Consider the following 18435-nt stretch of genomic DNA (forward strand, 5'->3'; position numbering starts at 1 on the left):
ACCTGGGTGGCTCAGATGGTTAAGCATCTGCCTTCAGCTCAGGTCATGATCTCAGGGTCTTGGGACCGAGTCCTGTGTCGGGTTCCCTGCTCACTGGGGAGTCTGCTTGAAAATAGTCTGCTTGACTCTCCCCATTTGTTCTCTGTCTTGAATGAATGAACAAATAAAATCTTTAAAAAAATAAAATAAAATAAAGCTAGAATCTCTACCACTGCCACCCTGGTCCCAGCCTGCACTGTCTGTATCTTTGCCAGGATTACTGCAATGGCCTAGTGACTTGCCACACTACTTCCATCCTCAACTCTCCATGGTCNTAAAATAAAATAAAGCTAGAATCTCTACCACTGCCACCCTGGTCCCAGCCTGCACTGTCGGTATCTTTGCCAGGATTACTGCAATGGCCTAGTGACTTGCCACACTACTTCCATCCTCAACTCTCCATGGTCTTGTCTCCATACAGTAGCCATGTCGCATTAAATAGTAAATCAGATCATATTACTTTCCACCTCAGTTCCTCCAGGACCTCCCCATCTCACCCAGGAGCAACAAACCCAAAGTCCTCACCATGCTCAATCTAGCCACTCTGATGCTGTCTGGCTATTTCCCCCCACAGGATTACCATATTACTGTCTCCAGGCCTTTGCACTTACTATCTCTTCTTCCCAGAGAACTCTTCCCAAAGGCAGTCACATGCAGTGTTCCTACACTTCATTCTGAGGCCTGCTCTAGTGACACCCTCAGAAACCCTTCTTGAACACCCCATCTAAAAAAGAGCAGCCCTGTCACTCTAAAACTCTCTTACTACTGTTTCATTTTTCTTCATAACATGTATCACCACTCTGTGTTACATTTATTTGTTTACCGTTGTTTTCCCTCTGATGACAGGGACTTTGTCTTTTCCACTTGATGGGTCTGCAGAAGCTATACTGACACGTGGTTTGTTGGAGATGCTGCGTAAATATTTGTTGAGTTAACGAATGAATGAACAGCCTGTTCAAAAAAGATCTCGGAGCATAACCTAATTCCACTCCCCACTTTCTAGATATGGAAATGAATGCCTGGAAGGCCCAAGTGATACAGCCAAAGAAACCCAAAAAGTGGCAGAGCTAAGACATGAATTGTGCCTCCTAACTCCCAGGATGCCTCTCTTAATTTCATCTCTTAGAGTCTCCCTTTCTCACCGTTGACACAGCCATTCTTTTGGTCTAGTCCTTGGTATGACCGCCCATTACAACAGCTCTACGACTCTTCTCCTTACATATCTTACCCTCTCCCCAGCCCTTCCCCACTTCCCGACTGCCCAAGCCAGAAGAATTTCTCTTTCGCATGTTACTATACAAACACTTATTGCACCAGGTAATGTGTAAAACCCTTTTTATTCTGGCTAGTTCTCCCTACCAGAGAGCTGTAACTTCCTTGAGGCAAGTATAGTTACCGTACCAATCATTGCATTTGGCAGGATCTGGTATACGGCATATATTCTTAAGAAACACTTACTGCACTGGCTACTCTTCTTCATGCAATGTTCTCCAAGATTTCTGCCTGGCTCACTCTTTTAATCCCGATCACCTCTTTGCTCAGGAAGGCCCGTCCTTTTAATTTAAAATGGCAACCTCCCCTCTGCCTCCTTCTGCTTTATGTTCCTCCAGAGTGCACATCACTTTCTAATACAGCATCACTGCTTCTTTATTCTTGTCTCACGGTCAGATCAACCACTATCAGGAGCAAGGATTTCTTCTGTTTGCTTCATTGTTATGTCTTCAGCACCTAGAATAATCTCTGGCACACAGGACCTGCGTAATAAATACTTGACTTGAAAATGAATTATAAGTCTGTGCTTAAAGTAGTTCTGTTTGGGAACACATCAAGGAGGGATAACGGAATGCGCCCAAATGACTACCAATGATGGCCGCACACATGGAGACACTGGTGCCTCCTCATGATACGGTGAGCAGTGAGGGGAGGGTCACAGAGACTTTTAATAAAGACTCCTGATTCAGGGTATGTACTTGGTAGTGATTGTTCCAGAATAACTATTGAATGAATGAGCCAGCTATGCAGCCCATCATGCACTAAGCACTGCACGGGGTGCACACAAATGAAACCTTCTCCCCAACTGGAAGATACTGCAGCACTAGTTGGGGTGAAGGACCCATAGGAAGTGGTAGAAAAAGCACAACGACCTATAAAGGTTAATTTCCAGGGGCACCTGGGTGGCTCAGTAGTTGGGCGTCTGCCTTCAGCTCAGGGCGTGATCCCAGGGACCTAGGATCGAGCCCCACATCAGGCTCCTCCGCTGGGAGCCTGCTTCTTCCTCCCCCACTCCCCCTGCCTGTGTTCCCTCTCTCGCTGGCTGTCTCTCTCTCTGTGTCAAATAAATAAATAAAATCTTAAAAAAAAATTTCCACACCAATTTCAGGGCTTTTGTCACTGAAAGCAATACTAGGTCTTGTTGACTTATGTATAGTTAATTAAAAAAAAAAAAGCATATGGTCTGGTGGAAAACACAGTAATTAATCCAATAGCTATGAATAAACAAAAAGATGGAGACTGTGCTCCAAGACCATCAAATTGGATGTGGAACAGGGAGAGGCGAGTGGTTTTTTTGACACTCCATGAAACTAAGAAATTACAGAAGTTAATGTAACACTGACTGATGCAGCCTAACTGAGAAAGAGTTGGGAGGGTTTGGGAAGGAAGGAAGGAATTTAGTTCGTTCACATGATGGAATAGTTTGTTAGCTGATGTTTAATTAGTATATAATCATTCATAATTAATACATTATATAATTTGATATTTATTTTTTTCTGAAAAATTTCTTACATTGAGAAGACATTCAAACCTGATAACATAAAAAATTCTGAACATAATTCAACTTGGCTCTATATATTTAAGAAAAAAAGTTCCGTTTAAATATCACTAACAGTATATTCTAAGGATTTCAAAAACACTTTTAACCAAGGATATACAGCAGTAAAGGAAGGTAAGATTTGAAAGCAACTATGTGCTTTCATGGTGGTCCAAATATAGGAAGGCCAGGAGTCCAGACATTGTGATTGAGCCTGTAACCGAGAGGGGGTTTTCAGGGAGTCCCTGAAACAGTTCTCCGTCCCAGCACACACACCAGCGAAGGCTCCTCCCCTGCTCCTATGTCTCCATTTTACAGAAGCAGCATTTGGCCCCAAGAAGAGATCTACGGTTCCACAACTCTGGTTTCTGCTCTAATGGATCCCAGCGCTACCAAGTCACACTACGGTACTTTTTATGTCTGAAAGGATGTGTCATATGTCACGTCCTATCATATAAAGGATGACATTTATGTACATGTTCTTTTCCACATGATCATTATCTGCTGACTCATTTTCAACGTGACAGGAGCCTTGTCTTCTTAGGGATAAAGATTTTTTTTACTTTCTTCACGCATTCGGGAGAGGGCTGCTTGGAGGGGCCCATTGCAATGCACATAGGAATAGAAACTAGTCCACAGAGAGAAGACTTCCCTCTGATGTGAGCATCATGGTAAGTAAACAGCTATGGGAGAATTTAGACACTACAATTCCACTTTCCAGAAGGCCCTTGGATGTTGTCTCAGTAATGTCAATTTGCCACCAGGGGACTCTATACTCCTGGATACTCACAACTTACACACTTACACTGCACCAAACCACCTGTCTCACTGGGTCCCATTATAAACTCAGTTTTCCTCCTCTTAGCATCAGTCAAAGGTTGAAGTGAATCTGGATCAAGAAAGACAAATCTCACGGGTGGGGAATTTGGGGAGATGACGGTCAAAAACGGTACCAGCCTTCAGTTGTAAGTTGAATAAGCTCTGGGAATCTAATGTACAGCATGGTGACTAAAGTTAATACTATTGTGCTGTGTACTTAAAATCTGCTAAGAGAGTAAAATTTAAGCATTTTCACCACATGCAAAAGAAAGGTAACTATGTGAGGTAATAGATGTGTTAATTATGTAAGTTCGTCAGGGGTGCCTGGGGGGCTCAGTCGGTTAAGCATCTCCCTTCGCCTCAGGTCATATCCCAGGGTCCTGGGATGGAGCCTGAGTTGGGGTCCCTGCTCAGTGGAGAGCCTACTTCTCCCTCCCCCTCTGCCCCTCTCCCACCACTTGTGCTCTCTTGCTCACGTGCGCTCTCTCTCTTTCAAATAAGTAAAATCCTTAAAAAAAAAACACCATATACATATGTCAAATCATCACACTTTAAATATATACAATTTTATTTGTCAATTATAATTTCAATAAGGCTGAAAAAAATTTTAAAATAAGAATAGAACAAAATCCTCACTACATAATTCATCTTCTAATTTCTATTTTCCTTACTCTTGTCAATGAGAGAAAAATAAAAGTTTTAAAATTAAAAACCAGATCAATTTTGAAGTAGCTGCTTTTCCTACTACAGTAAGAGAACTTTGTTTATTTTGAGTCCTAAGGAACTAAACTAATATGTGAAAATATTTTTAAAGAAACAGGAAAAAATATTCTCAACAAACAAAGGTGGGTCCCATCTTCATCAGAAGACTAAAACATCATGGTAGTAATCTCCCATTTTTGATGAACTATTATCCACCCTTTTCTCTGATGTTATTTATTTGAGGAAGGACAATAAATTTTGAATAATGTTCTCTAAACAATAACACATTTACGTATTCACCTAATTCTGACATTTCTCAGGTTACTTAAAAATGGTTTCTAAACCAAAACATGTCCATCAAACTTCAAGCTTCTAAACCAAAACATGTCCATCAAACAAAACAAAAAAACATTTAAGTTAAAATCTCCTTCCATTTTTATTCTTTCAGGGGCATCTATTACTGAGAAAATATATTTGTCTTAAGTAGTTTGCACATATCATAAGAGATGGCATGAGAAAAAAGACTTGCACATACGAAACAGCATCTCCACAGTGAATTGACCGGTGCTGTAATATTTAAGTGCTGCCTCTGTTCAATCTTTCTGAAAAACACTGACCATTTGTGAAACAGTAGCATTTGCCTGTTGGACTTAGAGCTCTTTTTTCTGGAATCTGATTGGGTTCTTGATCATATGAAAAAACCAAAACAACAAAAATAAGACTTTCATTTTTTCTATCCAAAAGAGAATATTCAAAAAGCACAAATATACTGAATGTGACCCTTTGATGAATTCTTTGAATCCTGACCTTACCTTTTAAAAAAAATTTTAGACTAATTTTAGACTTGCAGAAAGGCTGCAATGATAGCACTGAGAATTCCTTGTGAACCCTTTACCTAGCTTTTCAGAATGATGATGTGTTACATAATCATGGCACCTTTGTCAAAATTAAGAAATTTATTTGGGACAACATTATTAACTGAAACTGGATTTTATTCTGATTTCACCAGTTTTTCAACTTATGTCCTTTTTCTGTTCTGGGACCCAGTCCAGGATCCCATGCTGAACTGGGAAGCCTTACCTTTTGATCTGTTTCTTCATCTTCATCTTGATAATCATCGCAGAGTGGGCTGGCGTTGGCTGCAAAGGTGGGCCCCTGGGAGTAGTACTGAGAACTTCGGTAGCCATCCCGCCGCAGTTTGTCACATTCTACAGAGGGTACAGGCCAGGGAGGGGAGAAAGGGCATTAAAAACCAGGACTTGTTTACTCCCCTTTTACCTTTTCTAGTAATATTTTCCTAGGTATAAGATTTCAAAAAAATACTATTAATAATGAAAATGATGGTAAAAACAACTAAGAGGGGTACCCGGGTGGCTCAGTCAGTTAAGCATCCAGCTCTTGATTTTGGCTCAGGTCATGATCTCAGGGTCGTGAGATCATGCCCCACATCAGGCTCCACACTCAGCATGAAGTCTGCTTGAGATTCTTTCTCTTCCTCTCCCTCTGCTCCTACCCCCCACTTACACGCTCTCTAACATACATACATACATACATACATAAAATCTTAAAAAAGAAAACACCCAAAGAATTAGCAAAACACCGATTACACATTATACGCCCTATTCATGTGTTTTAACGGGATTTCCTTAGACTTCACAACAGCCCCTGAGTCAGGTTTAAGGTAATTAAATTATTTGCTCAGTAACATTATGCAGATAAGCAATGGACTCAGAATTTAAACCCAGGGTCTTAATTACTATAATTTTTGATATACAGCAATTGATTTTGTAACTCCTCATCAAAAAATACAAGCAATTCTCATGCTATGCTTCTTCCCTAGACTCATCAGCTGGAAGTGACATGAGAAATCATGGGTAACAATGCCCTCATTTTATTTTTAGTTCTCAACTTAACTTTGATGCCAAACAGGCTATAATCATTGAGTGGAATTTACTATGAAGCCAGGTGGCAGTGTGAGACGTCTGCCAGTCTACAGAGAAATGCCTGGCACCAGAGGGTGGAAGGTAACCAGGAGCATGGTGCTCTCCTTGGCAGCAGGGCTGGGGCCACTGGCTGCTTAGAGACCAGTGATTCTCTTCAAGTAGGAACCATGGTGCTAATTACTTGGATGAGTGGGGACAAGTGCAGCAAGGAAAGTATTAATGGCGTTTTAAAGCCCCAGGAGATTTCCTATTACCCAGACAGCACCTTAGAGAAGCATTTGCCTTACAAAAGGGTTCACTCACTACAGGGTACCTTTAAATATCCAGCTTGCTAAAGGAGTATGAAATGTGTTTGGTTTTGGAAGAGTTTCCTCTTTGCGCAGCCTGACAAAACCATGCAACTAATGGCACAGAACTAAAGTAGGGCATCTTCAGAGTGCCTTTGTAATACTAGGATCTATGATTCTCCCTCAGAGAGGAGATAACAGCCGCTTCAGTGAAAGGATAAAAATTCTTCAACCAGGGGAAAAAATCCTTACTCTCCTTTGCCACCTCACAGTGGGGGTGAATAGAGTTTCCAATCCAGAATTGCAAATCAAATTTTTAGAAACCTCAGGAAATAGTCATGAGAATCTTTCAGAGTGCCAAACTAACTTTAAAAATGCATTATATAATATCACAAGATAGCTAATTACTACTACTTCAGTTACTTAGGACTAATTTGTGGACTCGTCTGTCAACAACTGTAAATGTTGAGCAAAATGGAAAGGTTTTTAATTCCGAAATTTCCAGAACAGAGGTTATTTTTTAATGAGTATTTACTCATAATAATCTAACTCTTCCCAGTGAGAAATATTTTCCCATTTCTCCAATATTAATAATTTCTCTAAAAATTTAAATAAGACAATCAGACTTATACTTTCCTTCTACAGAGAGAATATTACATAAATCATGATTAGTAGTTTTCAGTGTTCTGTGAAAGTTTTGGGATTCTGTAAGTATGTGATTTGATTTTAATTACCTTCAAGTTAGGATGAAAAAAATACTCGTTTCACATTTCATTAACTTGATACTGCAAATTAACTTTTCTGCAGTCCTATAAACTATACTCTCCTAAGGATTCAGGGTGAACCCTGTGTAACAAACCACTTTAAAAGGAACATACCTCAACATAATATAGGCCATATATGAAAAACCCACAGCTAACAACATACTCAATAGAGAAAAACTGACAGCTTTTCCTCTAAGATGAGGAATGAGACAAGAACGTCCACTTTTATTCAGCATAGTACTAGAAGTCCTAGCCATAGCAATCAGACAAGAAAAAGAAATAAAAAGCATCCAAAATGGTAAGGAAGAAGTAAAACTTACCCTGTTTGCAGAAAACATAGTACAATATATACAAAGCCCTTAATACTACACCAAAAAACTACTAGAACTGATAAATGAATTAAGTAAAGTCAAAGGATACAAAATTAATATACAGAAATCTGTTACAGATCTAAACACTAATGAGGAAGTAGCAGAAAGAGAAAACAATCCCATTTACCATTGTACCAAAAAAGAATAAAATACCTAGGAATAAACTTAATCAAGCTCATGAAAGACCTGTACTCTGAAAACAATAAAACATGGTAAGAGATTGAAGATGACAAACAAATGGAAAATATTCCATGCTCATGAACTGGGAGAACCGATACTGTTGAACAAGTCTATACTACCCAAAGCAACCTATAGATTTAATTCATTGCCTTTTAAAACACCAACAGCATTTTCGCAGAACAAATAATCCTAAAATTTGCATGGAACTACAAAAGACCCCAAAGAGCCAAAGCAATCCTGAAAAAGAAAGAACAAAACTGGCCGTATCACAATGCCAGATTTCAAGATACATGACAAAGCTATAGTAATCAAAACAGTATGGTACTGGCACAAAAGTAGACACATGGATCAATGGAACAGGATAGACAGTACAGAAATAAACCCATACTTTTATGGTCAATTAATCTTTGACAGAGGAGGAAAGAATATATAATGGGAAAAAGACAGTCTCTTTAACAAATGATGCTGGAAACACTGGACAGCTCCATGCAAAAGAATGGAACTGGACCACTGTCTTACGCCATAAACAAAAATAAACTCACGATGGATTAAAGACTTAAATGTGAGACCTGAAATCATAAAATTCCTAGAAGAAAACTTAGGCAGCAACTTCTCTGACATTAGCCATAAAAACATTTTTCTAGGTATGTCTCCTCTGGCAAGGGAAAAAAATGTGAAATTAAACTTTTGGGAGTACACCAAAATAAAACGCTTTTGCACAGTGAAGGAAACTATCAACGAAACAAAAAGGCAACCTACTGAATGGGAGAAGATGTTTGTAAATGATAATAACTGATAAGTGGTTAATATCTAAAACATATAAAGAACTTACACAATTCACCAAAACCCCCCAAATAATCCAATTAAAAATGGGTAGAGGACACATACATTTTTCCAAAGATACAGATGGCCAACTGACAGACACATGGAAAGATGCTCAACATCATTCATCATCAAGGAAATGCAAATTGAAACTACAATGAGATATTACTTCACACCTGTCAGAATGGCTAAAATCAAAACTCAAGAAACAATGAGTGTTGGCAAGGACGTGGAGAAAAAGGAACCTGCGTGCACTGCTGGGGGGAATGCAAACTGGGACAGCCACTGTAGAAAACAGTATGGAGGTTCCTCAAAAACTAAAAACAGAACTACCATATGATCCAGTAACTCCACTACTGAGTATTTACTCAAAGAAAATAAAAACACTAATTTGAAAAGATAAATGCACCCCTGTGTTTATTACAGCTTTATTTACAATAGACAATTATGGAAGCAGCCCAAGTGTCCACCAATCAGTGAAATGATAAAGAAGTGGTGTGTGTGTATAAATATATAAATAATGGAATATTACTCAGCCATAAAAAACCAAAATCTTGCCATTTGTAACATGGAGAGAGCTAGAGAGTATAATACTAACTGAAATAAGCCAGAAAAAGACAAATACCATATAATTTCACTTATACGTGGAATTTTTTTTTAAAGATTTTATTTATTTATTTGACACACAGAGAGAGAGGGAAAGAGCAAGCACAAGCAGGGGGAGCGGCAGGTAGGGGAGAAGGAGACTCCCCGCTGAGCAGGGAGCCTGATGCGGGGGCTCCATCCCAGGACCCTGGGATCATGACCTGACCCAAAGGCAGCTGCTTAACTGACTGAGCCACCCAGGAGCCCCTATATGTGGAATTTATGAAACAAAACAAATGAACAAAGAAACGAAAAGACAAACAGAAAAACAGACTTAAATATAGAGAATAAACTGGTAGTTGCTAGAGGGGAGACGGGTTGGGATGGGTAAAACAGAGGAAGGAATTAAGAGTACACTTATTGTAATGTGCACTGCAGTAATGTACAGACTTGTCAAATCATTATGTTGTACACTTAAAACTAATCTAGCACTGTATGTTAATTATACTTGAAATAAAAAATGAACTGCAGTCAGCCACACAGACACACCAAAACAGTTACCACTTGAAGCTACTTATGTTGTAATTCACGGTTTTCAAATACTTGACAAAACAAAACACAAAGTAAGTCCCCTTTATTTATTTTTAATTTTTTTTCAAAGATTTTAAGTAATCTCTACGCCTAATGTGGGGATCGAACTCACAAGCCCTAGATCAAGAGTACACACTCTATTGACTGAGCCAGCCAGGCCCCTCAAGCCAAGGCCCCTTTAAACTAAGTCCTTCTGTTGTTCAAATTAGTATTTATCCCTCACTAAACGACCCTACAAGAAGTGTAAGTTTAAAATTACAACCCTTCATAATACCAAAAATCTTTTTATGTATTGGGTACCACGTGAGGTTGTGTTTTGAAAGATTCCTTGCCAGAAAATAAGGAGGGGGTGCTGGGCTGGATCATCTCTAAAAGTGATACCAGTTTTGATGTTTTTTGGCAATATTAAAGATAGCTAAAATGACTTGATACATGTTCAATCTTAAAAGATCAAATGCTGCAAAATTATTATCCATGAAACTATGAAAAATCTGGCAACTATCAGGACTTCCACCGTCACCTTTTGAGCCCAGTTTAAAAGACAATGCCTCTTTTTTCCCCACAATGAAGCTTGATCACAGGAATGTTTATTTTTTTTATTTATTTTTTTTTTAGATTTTTTTTTTATTTATTTATTTGACAGAGATAGAGACAGCCAGTGAGAGAGGGAACACAAGCAGGGGGAGTGGGAGAGGAAGAAGCAGGCTCATAGCGGAGGAGCCTGATGTGGGACTCGATCCCAGGACCCCGGGATCACGCCCTGGGCCGAAGGCAGACGCTTAACCGCTGTGCCACCCAGGCGTCCCCACAGGAATGTTTAAATAGTAGTATGTCCATGAAATAAGATGCTGGGCCTAAGGTGAAACTAGGCAGCATACATTTATGGGGGATGACCAATTTCTTCGCTCTTATCAAATTTCTGAAATCTAGGAAAGTCATCAAATTCCATTGTCTCTTATCTTATTCCAACAAAATCGAGGAAAATCTCCTCTTGTCAAGTTGCAACAGCTCTCGGTTTCTAAAACCATGGCTTTGTTCATTAAACAGAGTTTATTGTCTGGAGAGTGAGATGTAAGTAGGTGCAAGCCATCATGAATAAACAGAGATTTTTCCAACACTACATTGAGAGTAACTGCAAGGCAAAGCATAATTTAAAGCCACTTATGCCAGCAGCTACAGGCTAGAAACGAGATACTAAATGTAATAGAAGATCTATCTTTAACACATACTCCTCTTGCAACAGAAATTTGAAGTAAAACCGAGCTATTGTTCTCACAGTCCTGCTTGGATAAAGGTATCACTGTTCATTGTGTCCTCTGGTTTCCCAATCACAAATTCCCTCCTCTTCCCTTTCATGTCAAACTCTTTTCTTTAGCACAAGAACAGTGGGCAAACATTCCTTGGTAGACCAAAGTTTTAAATATAGAAGAAAAAACACAATGTCATACCACTGGATGGTGACCTAATCATCTTCTGAATTTAAACCTGCCTCGGCCTCCAAACCTGCATGCACTTGGCTATTCGTTAGGCTTTCCACGTTAGTATGTTAGACATGGTAAGAGAGTCTACTCCAAGATGCTTTAAAGAGCTATTTTCAAAATAATTTTCTCTGCTGGAAACCCTTGATGAATTTCCACTTTCCGTGTTCTGCTTTTAAATTTACTGAATCAGTCACAATGAGCTAGAACACGCAGCAGTTTCAAACAGTTCCAAAACCTCCGTGACTTAAGAGACCAGAAGAATCTTTGCCGCACGTTCTCCCGGTACAGGCAAACTAGCAGGAGCTCTGCTCACCACAGTCCCCCAGGGACCAGAAAGAGGGAAGGAGCTGTGCTAACTGATCACACGGCAGCACAGTGAGAATGTGGTGCCTCTCACACTGGCTCCTGAAACTTCCTCCAGAAATAACCCCTGGTTACTTGAGTCCGATTTCTTTGGACAAAACAAGCCATATGACCATACCTAACTTCAGAGGGAACAAGCACAACCCTACCTCATGAGCAAGGGGGAAAATGAGAATATCAAAACTGCTCCAATGATTCTTCCAAATGGACAGCTAACACTGAATCGAAGACTTTCCAGATCTTTAGTACACTTATTTAATGTTTACTTCTGATCCTTCTTGAATGAGGTTGAGAGGCTTTTGATGTGGAATTTGCAATGGAATGAAGAGCTACTCTCTGTGTTGTTGGAACAGGAAGTTAAGCATCAGGAGGGACTGCACATGGAGGAGCAGCTGAGGGTCTGGAATCAGGATGGACCCAGCCCCGCTTTCTACCTGTGAGGTCCACGGGGCATTTTCACCTGCTGGACATTCAGATTCCACCTCTGTAAGGCTGGGACATTACTCCATCTGAGAAGCTGTCATGAGACAAATATTCCAACTAATATTTCTCTGCTTTGCTCAGAACTCTTCACAGGGTAGATGCTGAGAAAATGGACATGGCTGCCAGAATTTACCACATAAACCAGAACTACCTCAAACTCCTCCACTTGTAAAGGCCAATGAGCAATCTCCTGACAAGATATGCTTGGCTGCACAGTTCTTCAAGATTCTATAATCTTACCAAGCCTTTGGCTCTATCTTTACCAAAACATCATGAAGCTATATTTCTTTTCCTAAGTATGTACAGCACAGATACTTGGATTCTGTATCAATTGCTTGAGCATTTATTTCTAACTACTTTCAATCCAAAATAGAGCTAAAATATTTGAACTGATCTAACTGCTGAATTTACAAGGTTATTATCTAATCGGTTTTACATGACATGAAGCTTCATACTTACAGGTGTTGTTACACTGGCGGAGTACCAGTAGGGTGTTCAGTAAATGTCTTTGATATATGGTAATTCTTAAAGGAAGGAGAGGAAAAGGACTGAGAGATCCTTTGATCGGATAGTATGTGTTACAGGTTGAATTGTGTCCCTGAAAAAGGTGTGTTGAAGTCCTTACCCCTAGTACCTGTGAATGTGACCTTATCCAGAAAGAGGGCTTTTCCCGATGTAATCCTGTTAAGACGAGGGTATCAGGGTAGGCCCTACTCTATTATGACTAACGTCTTCATAAGAAGAGAAAATAGAGATCATGGGACCATGTGAAGACACAGGGACATACAGACACAGAAGGAAGGAAGCCTATGAAGACAGGGGTGGAGATCAGAAGTTATGCAGCCACAAGCCAAGGAATGCCCAGAACCACAAGCTGGAAGGGCAAAGAGGGATTCTCCCTGGGGGTTAGAGGCAGCATGACCCTGCTGACACTGATTTTGGACGTCAAGCCTCCAGAGCTATAAGCCAATAAATTTCTGTGTTTTCAAAGCCACTCAGTTTGTGGTACTTTGTCATGGCAGCCCTAGGAAATATACATAGTCTGGAACCAGGAGATGCTAACACGTGGAAGAAGCTTACAAGGATCTTCAAGGAGATGGGGGAGGTCACCCTTTGTCAAGAGTGTCAAAGAATCATTGAATGAAACTAGGACAGGAATTGGACATTGGGAGATGCCCATTTGGCTACTGAAGAGCTGTGAGACTCTGGGCTTCAGGGACTCATCTCTAAGGTCCTCAGTTACCCTCTGTGGTGGGAAAGGCAAGATGTGGTAACTGCTCTCAGCAGACAGAGCAGTCGCTGTTGCATATGAACTGTGATGAGGGCTCCGGACGAATGTAGCACTGTTCCGATTAGCACTTCATACACAGTGAGTCATTTACTCCTCACAGTGACCTGAAGAGATGTGGACTGTGCTCTTCCACACTTCACATTCAAAGAGTCTGAGGAACAAAAAAGAAACTTGCTCCAAGGGATGGAGCCCACATTAGAATCCAGGAGCTCTGGCCCCAGAACTGGTGTTCCTTCCTGAGGTTAACAACTAACAGCCAGCTACAGTGCTGTGATGAGAACGCACTGGCCCCCACTCCTCAAGGGACCACACTTAACGTATAAAAGAACACTAGTCTCTATCTAGCAAATCGACACTTTTGGTTTGGGGGTTTCGTGCCCTTAAGCTCTTTCCTAGAAAGAAAGGAGGTTAAACTAGCTCTATTATAGTTTTTTTCTCTACATTACATTTTCATAAAAAAATGAGTATGAAATGAAATAAGTCAGTAAATGTTTATCTTAAAGAATATTGATACTTAAGGTCTTTCAAAATTAAGATTAGGTAAGTCTCTTTTCCTTAAAGGCAAAGCAGGTCTACAGGTGAAAATACTACGTCTCTTATAGAAGTAATGAACATGTTAGCAGACTCAGCATTTTAAGATGGAAAAAAAATCCTCTGATTCCCTTCTGGAAGTTATTTTATAAATTCCTAAATTATATTAATTATACATATGAACACAGCGTGTATAGCACCATCATCACTTCCCAAATCCTTACAGAGGACAGCAGCGTAGGTCCTACTGGCCTGCAGTGGCAGCGGCCATGCTTATGGGGAGCTCACTGCACTGTGCTCCTTCAAGGCAGCTTAATCCAAATGCCACCTGCCTTTGAAGCTTACCTCAAATCCTATCTTCCACCAAGCCTTCCCTAGTCACTCCAGCCGTCCGTGGTAGCCTGAATTTTTCAATTTTATAAGCCATATTGCATATTCCTCAGAACCTGTGTCGTGCCTCACACACAGTACAGAGGTTCAACTGATGTTTTTCACGCAAGAATAGCAAAGAGAAGGAGTGGGAGGTATGGTAGCATCTATACCAAAGAGGCAGAATCATAGTTACAAGAAGTCCTTAGTTCCTAAGACAATTCTTTCTGCTCGGTAACTCACATATTATGACTCCAAGGTGAAGCATCCCCGTCCCGTATTTACCCACTAATTCACAAATACTTACGAAGCATCTACTACCTGCCAAAAGTACTCTGATAGGCAGAGAAGCTTCTACAGTGAACAGAACAAGAATTCCTGTCCTCGTGGAGCTTATGTTCTAATGAAAGCACAGACAACAAACAGAAAAAACAGTAAACTATGTAGCATGTTAGAAGGTCCTAAGTGCTAAGAGAAAAACAAAGCGAAGAAGGGAACGGGGAATGGCATTTGGAGCGGGCCTCACTAAGTAGTGGTATCTGAGCAAAGAAAGCAGGTTCCATCACCCTGAGAAAGAGCTAGAGAAATTGTGGGATGAGAACAGTAGGAGATGCAGTTAGACAGGTAAAGGAGGGCCAGACTAATTAGGGCCTGGAGGGTTGTAAGGACTCTGGCTTTCACCATGAAGCTGAGGGATAGCCTCTGGGGACTTGGAGCAGAGAAGTGAAACCATCTTACTTGAGTTTACTTATCACCTTCTTCCTGCCTACCCGCTTCCCTGAGATGCTAGGACACAGCTCAAAACTACTCAGACAGATAAATTCCAAATAAATCAAACAGGAGTCTGATTGTTACCCACAGGAAGAGAAATCCAATCATTCAGTGATGCCAGTAAAACCACATGGACATTTTTACCACTGACTGGTAGAAATCGCCACAGTTGATTTTTTTTTTTTGTATTTATAATTCTGTGACAGAAAACATACACACACTGAAAAATTAAATGAATTATAAAGATTCTGAAATATACTAAAAGAGAACAAAGTTCTTATCTTCAATAAATGACTAATAAGTCTGACTTGTTTAAATGAGAAGGAAAAGGAAGAGATGAGACACTGAATCCATAATAGGGTTTTCTATTCTCCCAAGAAATGATGTGGTATAAGGGGATTCTAAAAGGAAAAAAGTGAGAAGGTGGCTGCCTTGTTAGACTATGTGGAAAAGAGAGGAAGGAATGATGAAGGAAGAATTTGAAACAAGTGCTGCTGTAGTAAAAGCCAGAAGGGCCAATTAAGAAGGAATGGAGGACATTAGGAGAAGAAAGGGAAAAATGAAAGGGGGTGGGTAACAGGGGGAGACAAACCATAAGAGACTACGGACTCCAGGAAACAGTCTGAGGGTTTTAGAGGGGAGGGGTCGAGGGGATGGGTTAGCCCAGTGATGGGTATTAAGGAGGGTACATATTGCATGGAGCACTGGGTGTTATAAGCAAACAATGAATCATGGAACACTCCATCAAAAACTACTGATGTACTGTGTGGTGACTAACATAACTTAAAAAAAAAGGTAATTTTGTCATTCTTCAGGTCCTATGGGTAGTGTTGCTGTGTGCAGATACGAGTTGCTAGAAAACTTTTGAAACATGAAAATCGAAAGCACAATTTTGGCATTTTACAACAGCAGAGCATTCCAGATGCACCATATTTTAAAATGTGAATGTGGTTTCTTTTTAACAGTATTAAATCTTTCATAATCCTCCTACTGTAATTCAAGGTCGTTGAAATTGGGAGGACTCCACTTCCAAAATTAATTATAAAAATAATGGTCATGAGGTGCTGCTTCAGTGAGAATGTCCTATGATGAACAATATTCTAAAAAAGTCCTTTTTTCAGATCACTGATTTTTAAAGCCATTACCACTGACACTAAATAAATGCATTATTTTCTAAACTGAAAGCCCTTGGCCATCATTATTTGATTTGTGTTTAAAGTATTTCTGTGGGAACTGAAGGAGAACATATCCTATCTGTATCTTATGGATTATGAAACCCAGGTCTGAAGTTTCTGGAAGATCCAGGTTTTCAAACTTCTATCCCAGTTACTTATCCATCAGATTATCAACAACAGGGTAAAAGGCTGGTCCTATTATATATATTTGTCCAGAAGTAGGGCACTGAGAACACACAAGACTATAAACATGTATGCTTAAAAGAAAATCAATTCCAGTCCAACAGCTGTATTGGGTATTATATAGCTAATCTAATTTGAGCTTTCAAGTAAGCACACAGGAAAAATCTGCTGCATTTAAATATTATGCTTTGTAACCACTGGAGAATTTATTTTCTTAAGATAATTAAACCAAAATGCATTTTAAAACAGAAGGGGTTTACCTTCTAGCTCATTAATTTATTGGGTTTGGCAACATTGGAAAAAAAAAACATTCTCATACCATGGTTTGGATTCTGCCTTGCCAATCAGGCATATTGGATGTTCCCAAAATACATTTGGATTTTCTGCAAATTCTTCAAAACAACTGAACTTCAATTTATTTAAATTGTTTTTAAGAATCAAGAATTAGAATAATTAAGAGATTATAGACATTCAAATGTTTTTAAGTTCCTTGGTTATTTGTAGCCTACCAAGTGAGCTGAAAAGCTGTGTTAAATCTTAAAGACACCATGAATTTAATATAAATCTTGGATATTGATACGGGTGTTTTCCTAGATAATTTGATAGCAATTTTAAATGACAGATTTCAAATAAACATGCTCCTTGGTTTAGTATTAGACTAATGATTGGTTCTTTTCTTCTCCTTCCCTCTTTAAAGTTTTTATGTAGTTATACAGTAATACTTATAATGGCATAAAAGCATGTTATTTATACGTGCAGTAGTAAACTCAGCTTCCAACAAATGCATAGTTGGGTCCACAAGATCACTTCTTCATCACTTCAATAATCCTTAGAATCCAAAGCACCATAAAACGTATAAGGATAAAGAGAAAATATTACGGCTTTAATGACTAAGCCCAAGCATCTCTAAAGTTCTGAAAGCAGGAGTGCCTGGGTGGCTCAGTTGTTAAGCATGTGCCTTCGGCTCAGGGCGTGATCTCGGCGTTCTGGGATCGAGCCCCACATCAGGCTCCTCTGCTAGGAGCCTGCTTCTTCCTCTCCCGCTCCCCCTGCTTGTGTTCCCTCTCTCGCTGGCTGTCTCTCTCTGTGTCAAATAAATAAAATCTTAAAAATAAATAAATAAAGTTCCAAAAGCAAATGTCTCCTCTCTTAATGGTGTGTTGTGTACAACAAAATGTTCCAGGGGCTAGAATATAATTGGCTTAACTGGGTAAGAAAGAAAGAGGGACAATCAGAAAGTATGCCAACTATCACCCAAGTGCCAAGGAAAAGGGAGCTCTCCTGAAGGGACTGCATTTCAATCTGCTTAAGTCACCTTCTGCTATCAGCCAGAGAGAACAGCAGCAGTCCAGAGATCAAACTGAGAGCGGACAGTTGTATGTTCAAATCCTAGCTTGCAACGAGCTAGTGGACCCGAAGAGCTACATTCCAACTTTCAAGGGGCTTACAACTCAGCTGACGGATTAACAAGTTCATGTGACAATTGAAAGGGTCGTAGCTTTCCAAATTAGGGTGTCTTAGAATCAGCTCGAGGGCTTGTTGACCCCATCTCTGGGCCTGCTCCCAGAGAGTCTGATTCAGGGGGTGGGGCCAGAGAACTTGCATTTCTAGTAAATTCCCAAGTGAAGCTGATGCTGCTGGTCTGGGAGCCACAGTATGAGAAAAGAGGGAAACAGAATTAGGATTGTTTGACATTTCCTACATACTCCAAGTGAGAAATGCCAAGGCCCGAGGGGAAGAGAGGGTTGATCTGTCTTATTCTGTCACAAATGATCCACACTCACTAACAGAGTTCCTTAGAGGAGAACAGGAAACAAAGAATGAAGAAGAATTGAGCCTGTAAGTGGGGGTCAATGTAGAGGGGAAAAATGCTCTA

General features: G+C 40.0%; 1 protein-coding gene across 1 annotated transcript in view; it reads right to left on the reverse strand.

Moving 5' to 3' along the window:
* NHSL1 (NHS like 1) overlaps positions 1-18435 on the reverse strand; it is a 67210-nt gene that overhangs the window by 34332 nt on the left and 14443 nt on the right. Inside the window, exon 3 of the mRNA XM_034670785.1 lies at positions 5450-5577. Coding sequence (XP_034526676.1) covers positions 5450-5577 — 128 coding nt within the window. The remainder of the gene's footprint in view (positions 1-5449; positions 5578-18435) is intronic.

The sequence above is a fragment of the Ailuropoda melanoleuca genome, chromosome 10, assembly GCF_002007445.2.
Source record: "Ailuropoda melanoleuca isolate Jingjing chromosome 10, ASM200744v2, whole genome shotgun sequence".
Taxonomy (NCBI): Eukaryota; Metazoa; Chordata; class Mammalia; order Carnivora; family Ursidae; genus Ailuropoda; species Ailuropoda melanoleuca.